Source organism: Ochotona princeps, chromosome 14, assembly GCF_030435755.1.
Source record: "Ochotona princeps isolate mOchPri1 chromosome 14, mOchPri1.hap1, whole genome shotgun sequence".
NCBI lineage: Eukaryota > Metazoa > Chordata > Mammalia > Lagomorpha > Ochotonidae > Ochotona > Ochotona princeps.
The window spans coordinates 31,335,585-31,354,398 of NC_080845.1; the positions used below are offsets into that span (position 1 = coordinate 31,335,585).

Genomic DNA, 18,814 nt, shown 5'->3' on the forward strand with positions numbered 1-18,814 from the left:
GCTCTGGCCATTGTGGCCACTTGGAGAGTGAATCAGCAGACAGCAGATCTCCCTCTTTGTCTCTCCTCCTCCGACTTTCCAATAAAAACAAATAAATTTTCAAAAAAAAAAAAAAAAGGCTGGCAGAATGCACGGAGACATTTCCTTCCTCTCCAATCAAAACAGTCTCCTAACCTTTCAGCCTGCCCTTCAGAATGTAACGGCCTCCACACTATAGTGACAACGCTGACTGCAGGAGAAAGGACATCAGTCAAGGTGGACACTAGCTGCCCAAAGCATTCTTTGAATAAGAAAGGGCTTCTCTTCCTATCCACTGTAGGGGGTGGAGAGCTATCTGAAACTATGAAGGAAAGGGAACATATTCTCCCAAATGGACTAAAGACTGGGTGGTGACCTAAGAGGGCCTTCAAGGCTATCTCCATCAAGATGGAAAACATCACCAATCCTGGCTTTGTCCAACTGATTCAAGCAGTCCCCAGCTGGCTTCCGACCATCTCGATGAATCCTGTGACTTCTGGTAGAAAGGGATGCTGCTTTCCAGTGCCAAGGCCTCTGATTCCAGGGCTTTCTTTTCACTCACCTGGACCATCCTATGTCCCCCCAAGATTCTCAAATTGCCTCCTACAGAGCATGGCCTTTTGACCCACCAGGGACCTGCTGGTCCCTAGCAATGCCTCAGCCTAATCACCCTCTGCTGTTGCCCACCCTGGTAAAAGGCTGGTGTTCCAGGCAGCCTAGTGAGGAAAAATTTTCAGCAGAGACAGAAAGGCAGCTCTGGCCCCTCTAGCCCTGGGTAGCATTCACCCACCTTGACAGAGATGTGGCCGTGTGCCTGGGGAAGGTGGGCAGCCAAGAACCAGTCCCCAGGTAAGGGGCTGCTGACGTTAAAGATGCCTGAGGTGCGGTTGGGTAGTGTCCAGCTGAGGGTCAGTGAGAAAACCCCAGGCACGGCTGTGTCCCCTGGGAAGTGTGTGTGTAGGGGATTGATGACAGGAGGTGCACCAGACCGGAAATACCTGGAGGACCAGAATTGGGAGAGGAGGAAAACAGGCAATGGGGTGGGAGGCAGGAAATGGAGAGAAAGAACTGTCACTCATCACCAGTAAAACAAATGGATTCTCCATGGCAATACATAAACAAAATAGTTTCCCCCCAGGTCAACGGTCAGGCCATAGAGGTGAGAGGTCATCTCAGCCACCCACACAGTTATACAGTAGTCAGGAAGTAGTCAGGTGACCCAGGTCATGGTTCACATTCAGTCACATTTCAGCCTAGGTGAGGGTCAGGCAGGGGTCAATAGAGATACTCAAAAGTCATACATAGGTGGGGAATCAGGGAAGGCAAGGTTACCTCAGACACTCACACAGTCACACTTTGGTCTGGGCAGTGGTCTCCAAAGGTTCCCCCCTGCTCCTTGAAGATGATGAGGTTCCAAACAGCCAGAAATGTGTCCTCGGGAATGTGGAAGTGGAAAAGCTCGGTGCTGGCAAAGGAGCGGAAAGGACTCAGCTTGCGGGGTGAGCAGGTGGAGTAGTCCGTCAGAAAAAGGCCTCCTGCAGGGAGCAGGAGAGAGAGAGGAATGGAGCAACAGAAGGCACTCCCACGGGGTGAAAGCCATGCCAGCCCGCCTCACTGAGAGCTCCACGCCACAGACGCACTGGGCAGGAGCCGTGACATGTGTGGCACCAGTCATCATCTGGCATCATCCTCACAGTGGCCTCATTAAAAACAAAAGTCTCTCTACAGATGAGGAAACTGAGGCTCCCACTTCCACCAAACTGAGGAATTCAAATCTGTCTAAACCCATGAGATGACCTCACGGCCACCCTTGCATTTAGGAGCCATTGCTCTTTGCCCATGCCTAACAAAACAAAAGTGTGGAAGCGGTGTGTGTGAAATGTGTGCACATGTGCTGGCAGGACCTCCTAAGCAGCTGAGCAGGCTAGAACTCCACTTGTGGGGCTGGGGAGTTAGCATGGCACTGTGTAACTTCCTTGTTTGTTTTCTTCCCCTTTCTGCCCTGCTGTGGTCGGGAGCAGCAAAAGCCTTCAGGAGCTTCACAAGAGCCATCACTGTACCAGCGCAGGGCAGAGCGGGGAGGGGAAGGTGTGGCAAGGCTGCAAGTGGCCTGCTTGGGTGGCAGGGGCAAGAACAGGAGCTGGCAGGCAGGCCACCATCAGAGTCAGGAAAGGAAGAAAAGAGTCCTTAGGCCCTCCAGGGTCAGCAGGAGCAGCCGAGGGAGGGGGGCCTTTCCCCAGAGGGAGGCCCCACGAAGCAGTCAGCTGGTGACCCAGTAGAACTTCAAACCACTTGGGACTATTCTGAGTAGGCAAAGTGGCCATCTCTAGCTGAAAAGCTGAGATACCTGATCATGACCTGTTAGGCACAGAGCCAAGGCAAGCAGGCAAGTTGTGTCAACAGCAAGCCAGGCAAAAAACAAGAGGACAATGAATGCTGGAGCCGGGAGTGTGACCCAGCAGCTTGGCTGGACAGTGGAAGAGGAACCCCCATCCCAAAATCAGGCAGATCCCCCAGGGTGCAGCTCTGCAATCTGGCTGCTTGCAGGTCTTCAGAACAGCCTTAGAACCAACCAGGGGGCTGCCTCCAGGACACACAACACAAGGGGAAACTCCAGCAGCTGCGAGACAGGTGAATGGGGCAGGCTCAATTGGGAGTTTTCTCCCAACTAAGAAATACCCACAGGACTTACCTAGTTAGGTCTGTGTTTATCTTCAAAATCTGTGATTATACTCAAGGAATAGTCTGCCCAGTTCAGACCACATGATCAGTCTCAACTGTCAGAACCCTGCCACCTGGCACGTGAGCTGTGCCCAGGATTCCAGAGAGATCCTAAGATACCGCTGAGAGGAATGAAGGGAGAGAGAAGCAAGCTGATGGGGGAAACACAGGCTTCCCAGGAGCCCTGCTGTCACACCTGGGGGCACCAGGCCAAGAGCTAAACAGCCTGGAGCCTATCATTACAGAAATCAGAGCTCTGGAGCACCCTCTGCTGGGGCTGTGGCAGGGCCGGGCTCTGGGGAGCTGGTCCCAGGGATGCATCACCTGGCCAGCTGCAGTTACAGCCTCTGAGCAGCACTCGGGACAGCCCTGCCTGCCGCTGCGTGTACTCAGCCCTCTTCCAATTCCACTGCAGTTCTCCCCAGTGCACCTGATCCCCATGCTCTGATCCACAGTTTCTGCCTCCTATCTCAGTTCAATGGGCCCTGAACCAAGAAGCCATGATAGCAGGGATGGACACTACGAGCTGGTCTCAACAGTGTGGACACTCCCTTGCCAGATCGCAGAACCTGCCTGGTGCCTGCCTCTGCTGAGCACCCAACTGGCTAGCAACAGGCATTACCATCCTGTCCCCCACAGCTCCTCCCTTCAAGATGACAGGCTGGCAGGAGATGCACTGACTTATACCAGTGGATTTCAGAAAGCCTGTACAAGATGGCATTAAAAGAGAAGTTATTTTGGTACAAAATTTTTTGCAATATGTGCAGTTTTTTTTTCATAATACAGTTTCCATGAATCCTGGAAGACACACTTCAGATATGATTTTGACGTTTTTGCACCAAAATAAACTTATCTTCTGATTCCTTTTTCCCACCAACTTTCTGAAGTACCCTCATATGCACTGTGGGAGACACCCAACATGACCTTCAACCTTAAGAACACTCCACTTCCAGAATCTGTCTCTTGGAGGAAGAGACTGAGCTGAAGCTAAACCTTCGTAGGCCACAACATGCCCTGTGCCCCCCACCAACCACCTGGGCATTCAGGGGCCACCTTGGCTCACGTGCACCCCACACACAATACACACGTGCCTACACTCACCAACATGCAAGCAAGTACATATGCTGTGCATGCCAGTGTCCCGAGAGCCCTCGAAGACACACAAATGTCCCAGCCCAGCTGTCTCCACAGGGCCGGTGACACTTGTGCCTCTGTCTCAAGCTTGGATTCTGACCAAGACCCCCGGGATTCACTGAAACCCATTCCCAGCTGCTCTGTTAGCTGTTCCTGCCAAAGACGCCAGTAGGCACATCTCCATCCTCCCGATGGGCCGCCTGTCAACAGAGGTGGGTAGGGGAGGAGGGGAGAGGGGACACAACTCTGACTGAAAAAACCAGTCATCTCTCACGATGAGGCCTTCTTTACCGGCAAGACTCCCTCCTCTTCCCACATTCCAACCATTAAGAACTTGGGCCTCTCCCTCTCCCTCTCCCATCCCAGTCACATCCTCCCTGGACAGTGGCCAGAGGCTGACACCTGGCAAATGAGGAACAATTTGTGGATGAAGCCCCCTTGTGGGCAGACTGGGGAGAAGACAGACTGTGCTCTACACACTTCTCCACTTGGGTCTGTTTCACTATTGGGACGCAGGCCACAGTAGGAACACACACACACACAGACAACCCCTTTTCTAGCCCGGTAATGCCACTCACATGTTGCAAACAAACTGCTGCCCTGCCAAGCCTCTCAGTTTCCCCATCTGTGACATGATCTCAGAGGTCCCACCCTGGCTGTAACACTTGTCAAGAATTACCCCTGGGCAGTTCAAGGTGCTTTGAAACCAGAGTCACCAGGAGAAAACTCACTGCAAATGGCAACAAAAACACATCCAGCTGTGTTTCTTGTTATGTATGAAATCGTTGTCTGAACTCAGTTTGAAACACATGCCCAGGATCTCAAAGATTTTGACTGCATTTTTGAGAGCAAGCAGTAAGGTCCTTAAGACTTTCCCTGAGCAAGCAGGGGGCACCAGAAAAGAAACCGTACAAGTCTCTTTCCTGGGGATTATGCGACACCTGCTGAGCTTCAAACCCAAGTCTTCTGATCCCCACCCCTTCACCCCAGTGATCTAGTTCCCAGCTCCCCTGCCTCCAAACCTCTCCAGCCCACTCACTCAGCTTGACCCCCACATCCCCGCTTGCAATCTTTCCTGCTTCTGCAACTCACCGGCCCCCGGACCAAGGACAGAGAACAGCAACAGCAGCAATAGGGCTGGTGGCAGCTGGAGCCCAGACCTGAGTCGAGGCTGGGAGAGGGGCAGAGTATGAGAGCGAGGGGGGCCCGGTGGGAAGGACTCGGTGACACACAGAGATGAGGGCAGCCGTCGGGACAGCGGGTTGGGCTGGGCTGCATACTGGGGCTTGTACAAGGGCAGGGAGTGGGATGGAAGACAAGGTTGTGCTGGGGACGGCAGTAAGGGCTGGGGTTGGGCCAGGGGCTTAAGTACACACTGGCTACAGGGCTGGGAGAGGAGCTGGGCTGGGATCTGCGCCAGGGGGTGGAACGCGGGCCGAGCGAGAGGTGAGGGAAAGGCCAGGGACAGGCACTGGGGCTGGAGGGGTGGTCTGGGTTGGAACCGGGACCCTGGCATTCGCTGAGATGCTGGCCAGGGCTGGGACCGTTTGGGGACGCGGGTCGAGGGCGGGGCCGGAGGCCAAGGCCAAGATTGGGATAGGACAAGAGGCCGAGACAAGGGCTGGGCCATGGCCCGGGGCGGGGGCGGGGCCGGCCAGGCCAGCGCGGGACGCCAGCAGAGCTGACCCGCGGCTCCGATCCCCACCCCTGCGGGGTGGTCCCCGGTGTCCTCGCGGGACCGGGCCGGAGGTTCGGGACGCGGGTGGGAGTTCAGGCCTGGACGACTTCGGGCTGCGCGGAACCGGTAATAACCAGGCCCCGCGGCGGCGGCCTGGGCCTGACGTCGGCGCGACGCTCCGCCCTCGGCCAGTTCCATTGGTCCCTGTCAGTAACGCCCGCCCCCTGACCTATTTTTATTGGTCTCTCGGCCCCGCGGGGTTTCGCGGACAGACTCCGCCCCAGTCCCAAGCTACCTGGGACCCTGTCGTTCTCACCCCAAACAGAGTTCCGGTAACCGCCCTCAGATTCTCAGAGCCCTCCGCTGACCTCCCCACAGGGGTTCACGCGAAGCTTGCAGAGACCTTCTCAAACCCAGACTCCCCACAGACGTAGCCCCTGATTTTCTCAGACCCAAACCCAGAGATTCGCTTAGAGAGATCCCACAACACACCCTTCCCCCCGTTTTCTGAAGAGACCGTTCTGGGTTCGCCCCCTCCAGGCCCAACACAGCTAGCTCCCTCAGCAGGCCTCACCCACCGAGAAAGTGACCTGACTATCGTTGCCATAGAGACCACTGGGCATTCTGGTCACCCTGGTGGCCGTTTCCCCTCCTTCCAGTCTGAGGTTCCAAAGGCTGCAGTCAAACCCCTCCCCCACTTCTGCCCTAGATCGCTTATTATTCCTCCCCCTCCCCACCCTCCCCCAGGTTGATTCAGCGGGAGCTCCTTTGCGGAAGTCCCGCAGATGACCAGATCCCCTTCCCAAAGTGACTTTCAGGCCAGGCCGGTCACCACTCAGCACCCGCAGGCCTGGCTCCTCCACAGCCGAGCCTCCCAATCCCTCGGCACATCCCATCGGAAGGCAAGATCGTGACTCAAAGACTAGCAACAACCAAGAGAAAACCCAGAGGTAGGTAGCTTCTCCACTGACCACCCCCAACATCTTCTGTCCGTCCTTAGGCATGTCTGCCACCCCATCTCTTTCCCACCACCTTTTTTCTTTCCATCCTCAGATTCTACATTCTCTGAAATCTTTTCCCTCCAAGTTAACTCTGGTTATCTTCTCCCCCATCATCCTTCCCAAACTTCCCATCCACAAGGGGTCTGAGGAGTGATAAGTCTAGTGTCAGAAGCATAGGAAAGTGGGGAGCAGAGAAAGTTACAGCTGGGATTCTCAGGTAGTGTTGCCTTAAATGTCAGGGCCAAGAAATTTGGACTTAACCCCTTAGGCTGAGGTACTGAAAAATTTTTAAGCAAGGAGAATACCAGGGCTGGGTTTGCATTTTTTTTTTTAAGATTTATTTATTGGGCCCGGTGGCGTGGCCTAGTGGCTAAAGTCCTCGCCTTGGGTGCCCCGGGATCCCATATGGGCGCTGGTTCTAGTCCCGGCAGCTCCACTTCCCATCCAGCTCCCTGCTTGTGGCCTGGGAAGGCAGTCGAGGACGGCTCAGTGCATTGGGACCCTGCACCCGCGTGGGAGACCCGGAAGAGGTTCCGGGTTCCCGGCTTCGGACCGGCGTGCACCGGCCGTTGTGGCTCACTTGGGGGGTGAATCATCGGACGGAGGATCTTCTTCTCTGTCTCTCCTCCTCTCTGTATATCTGACTTTGTAATAAACTGAATAAATCTTTAAAAAAAATTTATTTATTTATTTATTTATTTTTGGGAAGTCAGATATACAGAGAGGAGGAGAGACAGAGAGGAAACATCTTCCGTCCGATGTTTCACTCCCCAAGTGACCGCAATGGCCGGTGTTGCACCGATCCAAAGCCAGGAACCAGGAACCTCCTCCAGGTCTCCCAAGCAGGTGCAAGGTCCCAAGGCTTCAGGCCGTCCTTGACTGCTGTCCCAGGCCACTAGCAGGAAGCTGGATGGGAAGCAGGGCTGCCAGGACTAGAACCTGAGCCCATATGGGATCCCAGACATGCAAGGCGAGCACTTTAGCCACTACACTATCGCGTCATGCCCTTAAGATTTATTTTTATTAAAAAAGCAAATTTACAGAGAGAAGGAGATACAGAGAAAGATCTTCCATACACTGGTTCACTCCCCAAATGGCCACAACAGCTGGAGCTGGGCTGAACTGAGCTGATCTAAAGCCAGGAACCAGGAACTTCTTCAGATTTCCCACATGGGTTCAAGGTCCCAAGGCTTTGAGCCATTCTCTACTGCTCTCCCAGGCCACAAGCAGGGAATTGGATCAGAAGCAGAATAGCTGGAAAATGAACTGGTGCCCGTATGGGATACTGGCACTTGGAGGTGCAGGATTAGACTGTTGAGTCATTGTGCTGGTCCCTTAGCTTGCACATTTTAAAAGATTCTGGTTGGATCAGAAAGGAGGACTGTCTCTTTTAGACATTCTTTGAGGATAAATTAGGCCTATTCCCTTCCCATAGCACCTGGTCTCAACCCATTTGTATCAGTGGTTCTGGTGAATCTGTCTCTCTCCCAAACTCAGCTGAGTCCAGCTCTTAGTATGGTGCCTGAGTAGAAGTATAGGATCAGGCTCTTTGTATAAAGAACAGAAAGAACTGCCAAGCGGAGGACTGTGCTGGGGATGGCAGTGGAGAGGCACAGTGAGTCCACAATCTAGGCAGAAAATGATGACAGCAAGAGCAGGGATGGAAGGGACAGGGAGGAGAGGAGGCATCCAGGGAACGTGTAGAAGACAGGTAATACAGCTCTTAGTGCCATTTGAAGGTGAGCACTAAGGGGAAAGAGAAAGACTAGGCTGATTCCCAGAGCCTCGCTGGACATCTGTGGAGCATCCAGTTGGAAATGTCCAATAGGCAGTGAGCTATGTGGGTGAAAATACAGGAGTCTGAAGAGGTCTGGGCTGGGAATGTGGGCTGGAAAGTCAGCAGCACCCTGCTGGAGCCCTGAACATAAATGATATAATCAAGGAGGGAGAGAATAGGATCCCCAGACTATGAACATGGTCCTGCTGATGCATAATGGTAGTCTGTGGTGCTCACAGGACCAACCACGACACTCACTTGATAGTTCTAGTCTCTGGAACCCCTTGGAACCTTGTCTTCTGGGTCCAAGGAGGACATGCCCTAGGCCCCTTCTCTTGGACTGCCCCAGGGGTTGTGTTCTGACTTCCTCCTGGGGAACAGGAATTCTGACTACTTCAGCTTTTTAAAAATATTTATTTGTTTTTATTGGAAAGGCAGATTTATAGAGAGGAGGAGGTTCAGAAGGATCTTCCATCCACTGGTTCACTCCCCAAGTGGCCACAGCAGCAGAGCTGAGCTGATCCAAAGTCAGGAGCTAGGAGCCAGGACCTTCTTTCAGGACTCCGTGCGGGTGAAGGGTTCCAAGGCTTTGGGTCATCCTCCACTGCTTTCCCAGGCATATTACCAGGGACTGGATGGAAAGTGGAGCAGCCAGGATATAAACCATCACCCACAGGGGACCCCAGTGTGTGAAAGGCGAGGATTTAGCCAACCTCAAGACTTAGTTTATTTTTATTAGAAAGTCAGTTACACCATATCAATCAGTAGACGACCTCATCGAGCGAAACTGGCAGCGATTCGTAACTGGAGAACTATTAACACCACTTGAGCACATATCTCAGAGCACGCCCCATATCCGGGACTTGGGGTGGGCGGGAAACCGGGTGGGGCTTCTCCCTCAATATCCCCCTTTACCTCAGATACATGATGGAAACAATATTGACATAATAGCATTACCCACTTCCCTATCCCCCTGAACCTTTTTTTTTCTTTTTTTCTTCTTTTTCCTTTAACTGTAATTAACTATGTAAAGATTGTCAACAACAATACAATAAAATAGATTAAAAAAAAAAAAGTCAGTTACAGAAAGAAAAGGAAAGACAGGTCTTCCATCTACTGGTTTAATTCCCAAATGGCCATGATAGCTGGAGTTGGGTTGATGTGAAGCCAGGAGCCTGGAGACTCTTCCAGGTCTCCCACATGGGTACAGGACCCTAAGGACTTCAGCCATTCTCCGCTGCTTTCTCACACTCTAAGCAGGGAGTGGGATCACAAGTAACAGCTGGGACTCAAGTGGATGCTCATATGGGATGCCAGCACCATCAGCAGAGGCTCAGCCTGATATGCCATTATGCTGTCCCCCTCACCACCCCCCATCAGCCTTTCTTTATGCCCCAGCTGATTAATGGCTCACAGTAGCATGCCCATGAGGTCTGGGCACATGGGTGAACCTTCTAGCATCCCATCCTGAGACCCATAGCTCATATTGCTTCCCTCTTCTATCTCAGGTGCACTGAGAGCTTTATGTTAATCCCCTAACCTGCTTGATTCCCCCCTGCCACCCCGCCCACCCCCCCCCCCCCCCCCCCCGGCTCTACCCAAAATTGAAGACCCTACCTAATGAAGCCTGTACCCTATTCTACCACTAGATGGAAGCAGATGAGGCCACAGAAGAGATTGATACCACCATGGATGCAGAACAGCACCCCTCTTCAAAAGACCCTTCTATGGAAGACTTGCAGGAGTTCCCCTTGGAACCTTCTATCTCAGAGGCCACAGTAGAGCCTCAGGCCTCTCAGGACATTACTATGGCATCCCCTTCCCAGATCCCTTTAGAGCTCCACCTCTCTGAGACCCCTTTGGTGCCATCTACTTCCCAGAGCCCCTTGGAGCCCCATGCTTCTGGGTCTCCCTTGGAGCCCATCACCTCTCACATCTCTTCAGAACAGTCTGAGACCCCTCCCTTACCACTCACTTCCCAGAGCCCTTTGAAACCTCATGCTTCTGGGTCTCCCTTGGAGCCCACCACCTCTCACATCTCTTTACAACAGGGCATCTCTGAAACCTCTTCCATACCACCCACTTCCCAGAGCCCTTTGAAACCCTATGCTTCTGGGTCTCCCTCGGAGCCCACTACCTCTCATGTCTCTTTACAACAGGATGTCTCTGAGACCCCTCCCATACTACCTACTTCCCAGAGCCCCTTGGAACTCCATGCTTCTGGGTCTCCCTCGGAGCCTACCACCTCTCACATCTCTCTACAACAGGGCATCTCTGAAACCTCTTCTATACCACCCATTTCCCAGAGGCCCTTGGAACTCCATGCTTCTGGGTCTCCCTTGGAGCCCACCACCTCTCACATCTCTCTACAACAGGATGTCTCTGAGACCCCTCCCATACCACCCATTTCCCAGAGCTCCTTGGAACTCCATGCTTCTGGGTCTCCCTCGGAGCCCACCACCTCTCACATCTCTTTACAACAGGATGTCTCTGAGACCCCTCCCATACCACCTACTTCCCAGAGCCCCTTGGTACTCCATGCTTCTGGGTCTCCCTTGGAGCCTACCATCTCTCTACAACAGGATGTCTCTGAGACCCCTTTGAAGCCCCCTACTTCTGAGATCCTCCTGGGGACTCAGAGCTCTGAAGTCCCAGAAAAACACCTTTCCTTTCAGCCTTCATCCTTAAGTCTTGCCTCTGGGTCTTCCTCTGGTGTTTTGGAGGAAGACCTCTCTGAGCCTTCTTCCAGTGAGAGCTCACACACAAGGAGGGCCACCCAGGTCCCTGAAGTTGAATACCTTCCAGAACACTCCCTTCGGGGCCCCTCAGCCCATTTCTCTGTGGACATATCTGCCAAGCTGAGGGAAGAGGAAGATGCAGAAGAGGAGGAGGAGGAAGTGGATACCAGTGACATCACTGTTCACCCGGGCCAGCCTGAACACCAGCTGAGCAAGAAGAAGGCCAGGAGAGACATTGTCTGTAATTTCCCTGCCCTTTCCTCTGTTCTCCTCACTGCCCACTGTCCTTAATCTTTACCAGAAGGAGGGGGCTGAGTTACTGTGCAACATGGTCCCTTCTCTTAGCTTTAGAGTCTTCTCGCTTCCTCCTGGTTACTCAGTCCCTTCCTTCCCATGTCACATAGGCCACTCTGTGGACCCTGCTACTGAGGCAGAGTTGGTGGAAGCAGCTAACACAATGCAAAGAGAGCAATTTGGTACTCAGGTGAATTATATTTTCCAATGGGAGAAGAATACAGCCCTGAATGCCATCCAGTCAGGTGAGCCCAGGGAGCCTTCCTGAGGCCTGTAACAGGTCCACAGTCATCCTGTAATCCCACAGGATCTGGGGAGCCTGTGGAAGCAGCTGTGCCACCTGCCTAGAATCTAGAAGGACTATAGACAAGTGGGCAGGAATTATCACAGTGGGGCTATTCACAAACAACCCAGGTAAGGACAAGCAGCTGACCTAGAATTATAATATATATGTGTGTGTATATATATATATATATATATATATATATATATATGTAAAATGGCCAGATTGGCACTAGATGTCTGTACCAGACAGAGCCTCAGGCAAAAATGGCCCAGGACATGTCCTGGGGGGCAGCAGATTATGGCTCAAGTGCTTGGGCTCCTACTCCCCTCCCCCAAACCCATTTGAGAGACCCAGGTAGGAGTTTCTGACTCCTGACTTTGGCCCAGCTCAGCCCAACTGTTGCAGACATTTGGGGGAGTGAACCAGCAGACAGGAGATGCCTTTCTCTGTGTGTCTCATAAATGAAATTAAATAAGTAGACGTTATAAGGCTGTCACCTCTGCATGCCAGGTCCATGATTATCTGAGTACCCAAAAAGTATGGGTCTCCTCACCCTAGAGGAGAGACATGAGGAATCTGGGATTTCTAGATGGAATTCCACAGGTAGCACCGTTTTTTTGTTTGTTTGTTTGTTTGTTTGTTTTGTTTTGTTTACTCTTTCATATCACCTTTCCCCTTAACATGAGAATAGAGTATGTCAAAAAGTCCATGCTGTAAACACAACCGGATCATTGCAAACCTTATCCCTCCCTTATCCCTTCCCTCTTTCCTGTGCCAGGGACCTTCCCCCATCTACCTCTGGTCAAGAAAGACACAAAGAACTCAACTTTCAATGAGGTGACTTTTTGCTTATTTTCACATCTTCCATTTCTCTGATTCATTTTCTTGCAAACTTAGTATCTCTTGAGTTCCCCATTCCCTTTCTTGAAATCCATCTACTCACCACCTTTCAGGGCCTCTACATTTCCTTTTCTTCACATTGAATTTCTTTTTCTTCCTGTTTAAACAGGCAGTTTTTAAAAATATATATATATATTTATTTTTATTGGAAAGTCAGATATACATAGAGGAGGAGAGACAGAGAGGAAGATCTTCCGTCTGATGATACACTCCCTAAGTGACTGCAATGGCTGGTGCTGCGCTGATCCCAAGCCAGGAGCCAGGAGCCGGGAGCCAGGAACCTCCTCCAGGTCTCCCACGCGGGTGCAAGGTTCCAAGGCTTCGGGCCATCCTCAACTGGTTTCCCAGGCCACAAGCAGGGAGCTGAATGGGAAGTGAAGCTGCCGGAATTAGAACCGGCACCCATATGGGATTCCGGCACGTTCAGGGTGAGGACTCCAGCCGCTAGGCCATGCTACCAGGCCCTAAACAGGCAGTTTTATACAGCAATTACAGTGTTGTTCAATTCTGAGCAGATATTTGGGGTGCCCTTTGAAAACTGAGGAGTCTTTTTTTTTAAAGATTTATTTTTATTACAAAGTTAGATATACAGAGAAGAGGGGAGAGAGAGAGGAAGATCTTCCGTCCGATGATTCACTCCCCAAGTGAGCCGCAATGGGCCGGTGCGCGCCGATCCGATGCCAGGAACCAGGAACCTCTTCCAGGTCTCCCACGCGGGTGTAGTGTCCCAAGGCTTTGGGCCGTCCTCGACTGCTTTCCCAGGCCACTAGCAGGGAGCTGGATGGGAAGTGGAGCTGCCGGGATTAGAACCTGCACCCATATGGGATCCCGGGGCTTTAAAGGCAAGGACTTTAGCCGCTAGGCCACGCCGCCAGGCCCAAAACTGAGGAGTTTTAACTCCCTGAAGAGTCAGGACTCCATGTGATAAGAAGTAGTGCATGTATGCTTTTCACTTCTTCCTTTTACAAAAAAAGTACTGGGCACCAACTATGGCCAGGCATTGAGCTAGCTGGCTGTTGAGGGGTTAGTGCAGGGCAGATTTCAGACTGAATGCTCTGCTTCTGCTCCAGCTCCCTGCCAATGCAACTGGGGAGGCAGTGATAGTAAGTGGCCTGAGGGCTTGGGACCCTGCCACCTAGGTGGGACACACAGCTCCTGGCTTCAGCCTGGTTCAGCTGTTTCGGGAGTGAACCAACAGATGAAGGACCTCCCCCTCTCTTTCTCTCACTGTCACTTTTTCACATAAATAACCTTTAAGGAAAAAAAACACACAAAAAAAAAAAACCAGAAGAATCTGGTAGACAGCTGGCTATGTAGGTCTGCAGCTCAGGGGCGAGGACTGGACTGAAGGTATCCTTCCTGTAGACTCCTATGCTGTGCACAGGCATTGTACACAGGAGAGGTTGTTCTGCAAGTGAGATCACGTGACCATGGCACTGGACAGTTCTAGAGAATTACAATGGCATCCCTGACAAAGGCTCCTACCCTTGCTGGTGCTTATTTTCTCCTAACAGGAAGGGGGTTTGGAGCAAGAGTAGAGAATGGAATGCCCCATGCTGGAATCCACATCCTGATGCCAACTGGCCCACTCAAAGGGCCCTGACACTTGTAATGCCTAGAGAATCTGAGGTCTCTTCGGGCCAGACCCAATCCTCCCCTGCAAAAACATTGACCCTTGCTCATCTCTGCATCTCAGACCCTGCTCGCCCAATGTGTCCTGCTACTCCCCCAGAACTCAGAATCCGCCTAGTAGAATTCTGCCTCATGCCCAGCCCATTATGACTCTGCCTGGACCCTGTCATCTCAACCAAACTCCCTCGGTGTGGAAGGGCACCGGCACCATAGGCTATCGGCACCCAGACACAGCAGAGCCAAAAGGCGTTGGAACACGCTTTAGCTCCCCAAAGACGATGGGTAAGACAAGAAAGCTTCATTGGAGGCCCAGGAGGGTAGGTTAGGTCCGCTAATCACAGATAACAGAACACCAGAATTACAGTGAGAGACACAAATCTTCCATCCATTGGTTCACTCCCCTAAATGACTGCTATGGCCCAAGCTGGGCTGGCCAAAGTCAGGAGCCAAGAGCTTCTTCCAGGTCTCCCACCTGTATGTAGAGCCCAAGTACTTGGGCCACCCCCTGCTCCTTTCCTAGACCACTAGCAGGGAGCAGAATCAAAAGTAAAACAATCAGGACTAGAATTGGTGTCACAGATCCCCTGAAGGAATCTGCTCAACTTAATTCATTTAGGCAGGCTTCAGTCTACATGTGCCTATTTTGTGTGCGCCCTATGCTGGGATTAGATGTATGATTGAAAAGACAGACCTTGCCCTTTAAGAATTCACAGTCTAACTGAGTATACAAATGAGTTAAGGAACTGTGGTATTACAGGCAGAACACAAGGAACTAGAGAAGGGTCCCAGGGAGAAAAACCCAGAACATCAGATACAAGTTTCTGGAAGAAGTGGTTTCTCAGAGCCTGGACGTGGGACCAGCTGCCATGTTACCCTCTCCTTAGGGATGCCCGCAGGATACTCAGCTGGAGTCGGGGTCTGAGAAGGAGGAGCTGTTGGAGGCTCTGCCTACACTGATGTGGCCCCACCATAGCCTCATGATGAAATTGGCTGTGAAAACCAGACAGTCCGAGCTTTGTGGCCTCTGGCTGGTGCTTGCTTCCAGGACTGTGTCTTAGCCTCTCCTTCCTTTCCACTCCTCCTTTCTTAGCATCCCAACTTAACATTTTTTGGATCTTTACTATCTACAACCACTGGCCTGGCTCTTTTCTCCTGACCCTTGGAAAGCCAGGTCACAGCGGGCATTCGTTCAGGAACACCAGTACACAGGAGGGAAATGTGGACAAGTGAGGAGAAGCCCCCTCTTCCCTCCTCCTCAGCAGGTGCCCTCAGCATTCCCTCTACTTAGCAGCCAAGCCCTGCCATTTACTATACCCCTGGACCACCAGCTTCCCTCTCCCTCAGACACATCAAAGAAATAAACACTGGGAAACAGCTGAGTGAGGGGGAGATGAGAAAGGCCACAGTCCCAGCCAACTCAGCTACACCAAAGTGCCACCTAGAGTTCCCCCGTTCAGAAAGTCAAGATCTTCAGTCACCACTGACACTGACCGACAAGAAGTGGCTCCTGTGGGGCAGGGGACTGGAAACACTTGGGGTGGAGGGAAGGTGATGAGAAAAGCTTAAGGGGTTAAAAAAGCCTGAGGGAGAGGTGAGCACTTGTGGGGGAAATGTGGGGCAAGAGCTCTGTGCTTCATAGCACAGGGGCAGGTGGGACCACCTGAGGAACCTCGAATTGTTCTCCCCGTCACCTTTTCTCACTGCTCAATGCCCCCACCCCCAGGCCTGTACATTGGCTGGCGATGCCCCCACTATCTGTGGGATTGTTTCCGGATCAGAGATGAGTCCAAGTGCTTTTGTGGACACTTGCTGAGAGAGCACCATATCATGTCAGGTAGGGGAGATGACCCTATGGGGGTGTGGAGAAGAAATGTTACCGTCACATATGAGAGAGTGTGTATACACATGTTGGGGACAGGGGGGTACAGTGGGAAGGGTGCCATAGGAAAACCAGACCCCATCAGGAACTGGGCTTACCCTAGCACCCATCCTCTTGCCCACAGACATATCTGTGCCCTGCCGTGTGAGCCAGTGCCGCTGCCTCATGTTCTGCTTTATCCCGTCACGCCCCGAGGAGGTGGGTGAGTTCTGGCTCAAGAGACGGGCCACATTTGACCCCAAGGCCTGGAGAGCGCATTGTCGCTGCAAACACAGCCATGAAGACCACGCGGCCATGGGGCCCCATCCCTGCCGACATCACGGTAACTTCAAGCACTGGGGCTCATCGAGGGGAGGCCCTGGGGAGGGCTGGGATGGCAATAGTTTGGGGCTGAGGCTGGGGAGCCAGCAGGAGACACTGAGCTTGTGGATGGGTAGGGATGAGTTCCGGGGCAAACCCCAATTCCTTATACTTTTCTGGCTGTCCTTTGGCCCCAGGCTGTTGCTGTAGCTGTTTTGAGTCTAATTTCCTGTGTGCGGCCTGTGACCGGCGCTGGGAGGAGCATGAGACCTTCTTCGAGACTGAGGAGACTCGGCGGCGGAGAGGGAGACCTCATGGTGAGGGGGCGATAGGACATGGGAGCGGGAAAGAGCAGCAGGCAGGCACCCCGGCCCTCCATCATGCTCCCTCAGCCCCTGCCAAGGCACCAACATCCCTTCCCCTGCATTCCACTCAGGCACTGGTTTCCACTCCCAGGAACAGTCTGTGTGCCTTTAACAGAGATACAGGTGCTCTGAGAAGTCATCCACAGCTTGACCTGAAGGCTTACACAGAGAGGGGCCTTGAGCCATCCCAGGGCACCCCAGGGCTCCCTCCCTCAGGCACAGCATCTGCATCTGGCCTGGCCTCCACACCTGACGGTTTTACCTGGTTCTTGTCTCTTTTAGGGTCACACGCTGTCAGCAGCTGGCACAGACCGATATGAGCCCCGCCCAAACTAGCAATAAAGGGAAACCACTGGAATCTGACCTGGTTCTATAATGGGGCAGGTAGAGCCTGGGTGAGGGACAGATACCCCAAGACCCTGAAGTCAGCAAAAAGCAGGAGAGAGGCTGTAGATCCAACTACCTGTCCCACCACCCCAATATTCAAGCCGCTGCCTCTAACATCAGTAGCTTCAACAAAGTCAAGGAAGGGGAGGGGGCTCCCAGAAGGCTGAACAAACAGTGAGGTTAAGCTGCAGCTGAGGCCGCAGTGAGCAAAGGACTGAAAAGCATCTGCTGGGTTTGGCAATTAGGTCTTCGGGGACTGGGTTCCGAGTGCACTTGACTTTTAAGGCCTGTCTTCCAGAAACTTGGGAGAAAAGTCACTAAGGAGTCAGACAATCTCTGGAGGTGTGTGTGGAGTGTCAAGAAAAGGAGAAGGCGGTGAGGCCTAAAGAAAAAAAAAAGTGAAGGATACAGAACAGAAGTGAGATGAGCTGCAGCTGGGAGGAGGAAACCGCACAAGCATCGCTTCCTAAGACCGAGAGAAAGAACAGAGTTCAGGCCATCACTGGGTTCTTGGGGAAGCATCCCGTGGAAGGTCCCCTCTGATGGCTTCTGTGTCCCCTGTGGACTAGGAGCCAAGGATCAGCAGCTAGTGAGGAAGGTGAGAGGAGGGAGGAGGAGAAGAGAAAGGCAATGGTCTGGGAGGCCAGTGCGGAGAACTGCAGAAAAATCGGGTCACTGGGCGGGTGAAAATTCAGGTGCAGTTGAAAGTGAGAGCCCAACTGTGGGGAAACAAAACATGCGGATGAATGGACACTGTTGGGAGAGTGCCTGGGAGGATGAGGAGGGAAAGACATGTGCACAAGCATGTACAAGGAGTGGGCCACACCAACAGGGAAGGAGAGTGAATCCAGGACGCCAGTGGCAGACTGCCAAAAGTCCCCAGTGAGGTCAGGACCGGATGTGGTGGAGACGCAGAAGCCGGGGCCTGCGGCCCAGCAGGGAGCAGCTGCTGCGTGACACGTGTGTGGCGTGCAAAAGGCAGCGAGCTGGCCAGCCGTCAGTGTGACCTGAAGGTCCTGACTGTCACCCGGCCTAGAGCATAGGCAGGCCACTTTCTCTCTTTGGGCCTCACCGTGTCTGGATCTGTGAAACAAGCCCAACCCCTGTGTTGTCTGCTCTCTGTGGGAACCCACAGAAAGACTCCATCCCAGCAGGCCTTGTCCTCACGCACCCCTCAGGGCTGCTGGATCCCGGCTCTACTTCCCATGCAGCCTTCTCCAGGGAGGCTCTCAGGGGCCCGGCAGCCAGCCAACCAGCAGCCTCTGGTGCACGCAGAAGAGCCCATCTCGCGTTTCCTCACATTTGGGAGATCACATGTCCTTCCAGCCTGGGCAGTCAGGATCCCCGGGGAAAATGACAGGCTCGCATGCCTGTCCTCTGGGGAACATACTAATCGTGATATTCCAAGAGTTATACAAAGCAGGCTGCCCATCTCCCTGAACATTGGCTGTATGTGCCACCATAACCATGCACCTAAAACTAATTAACACTCAACCACCGAGGAAGGATGATGATATACTAAGCTCACACAAACATTACACAGATACTGTGCAACCATTACAAAGAAAGTTTACATAGACTATCATCCTAAGAAAAAAAATGGGAGTAGAATACAATGTGTACTATAGCCTGTAATTTAAAATGAAAATGAACAGAATATTGAACAATTATTTAGCATCTATACATGGGATCTTCAAAAAGATT

The 18,814-nt window shown here is 52.5% G+C and overlaps 2 protein-coding genes across 12 annotated transcripts in view; one reads left to right on the forward strand and one right to left on the reverse strand.

Annotated features, from left to right (window-relative positions):
* Positions 1–18,814, reverse strand: part of TMEM8B (transmembrane protein 8B) — a 37,936-nt gene that overhangs the window by 18,148 nt on the left and 974 nt on the right. For 2 of the 8 annotated variants that reach the window (XM_058672181.1, XM_004581001.4), the window contains exons 1-3: positions 4,966–5,503; positions 1,364–1,553; positions 809–1,016 (exon numbers count right to left, since the gene is read on the reverse strand). In XM_058672181.1, coding sequence (XP_058528164.1) covers positions 809–1,016; positions 1,364–1,553; positions 4,966–5,503 — 936 coding nt within the window. Of the gene's footprint in view, positions 1–808; positions 1,017–1,363; positions 1,554–4,965; positions 5,504–6,129; positions 6,215–18,814 lie in introns of those variants that run through there. The other 6 variants (XM_058672186.1, XM_058672187.1, XM_058672182.1 and 3 more) reach the window with 6 other exon arrangements.
* On the forward strand, positions 6,262–17,086 carry FAM221B (family with sequence similarity 221 member B). 4 transcript variants are annotated; one of them, XM_058672190.1, is made up of 9 exons: positions 6,268–6,501; positions 9,979–10,212; positions 10,342–10,530; positions 10,666–11,308; positions 11,472–11,606; positions 15,903–16,013; positions 16,183–16,380; positions 16,556–16,675; positions 17,006–17,086. In XM_058672190.1, the coding sequence occupies exons 2-9, from the start codon at positions 9,979–9,981 to the stop codon at positions 17,041–17,043; spliced, it is 1,668 nt and encodes a 555-aa protein (XP_058528173.1). In that variant the 5' UTR covers positions 6,268–6,501; the 3' UTR covers positions 17,044–17,086. The 4 variants fall into 4 exon arrangements, with proteins under 4 accessions (XP_058528175.1, XP_058528173.1, XP_058528174.1 ...); XM_058672189.1 differs by having other exon boundaries at positions 6,365–6,501; positions 9,979–10,530; XM_058672191.1 differs by lacking the exon at positions 11,472–11,606 and having other exon boundaries at positions 6,269–6,501; positions 9,979–10,530.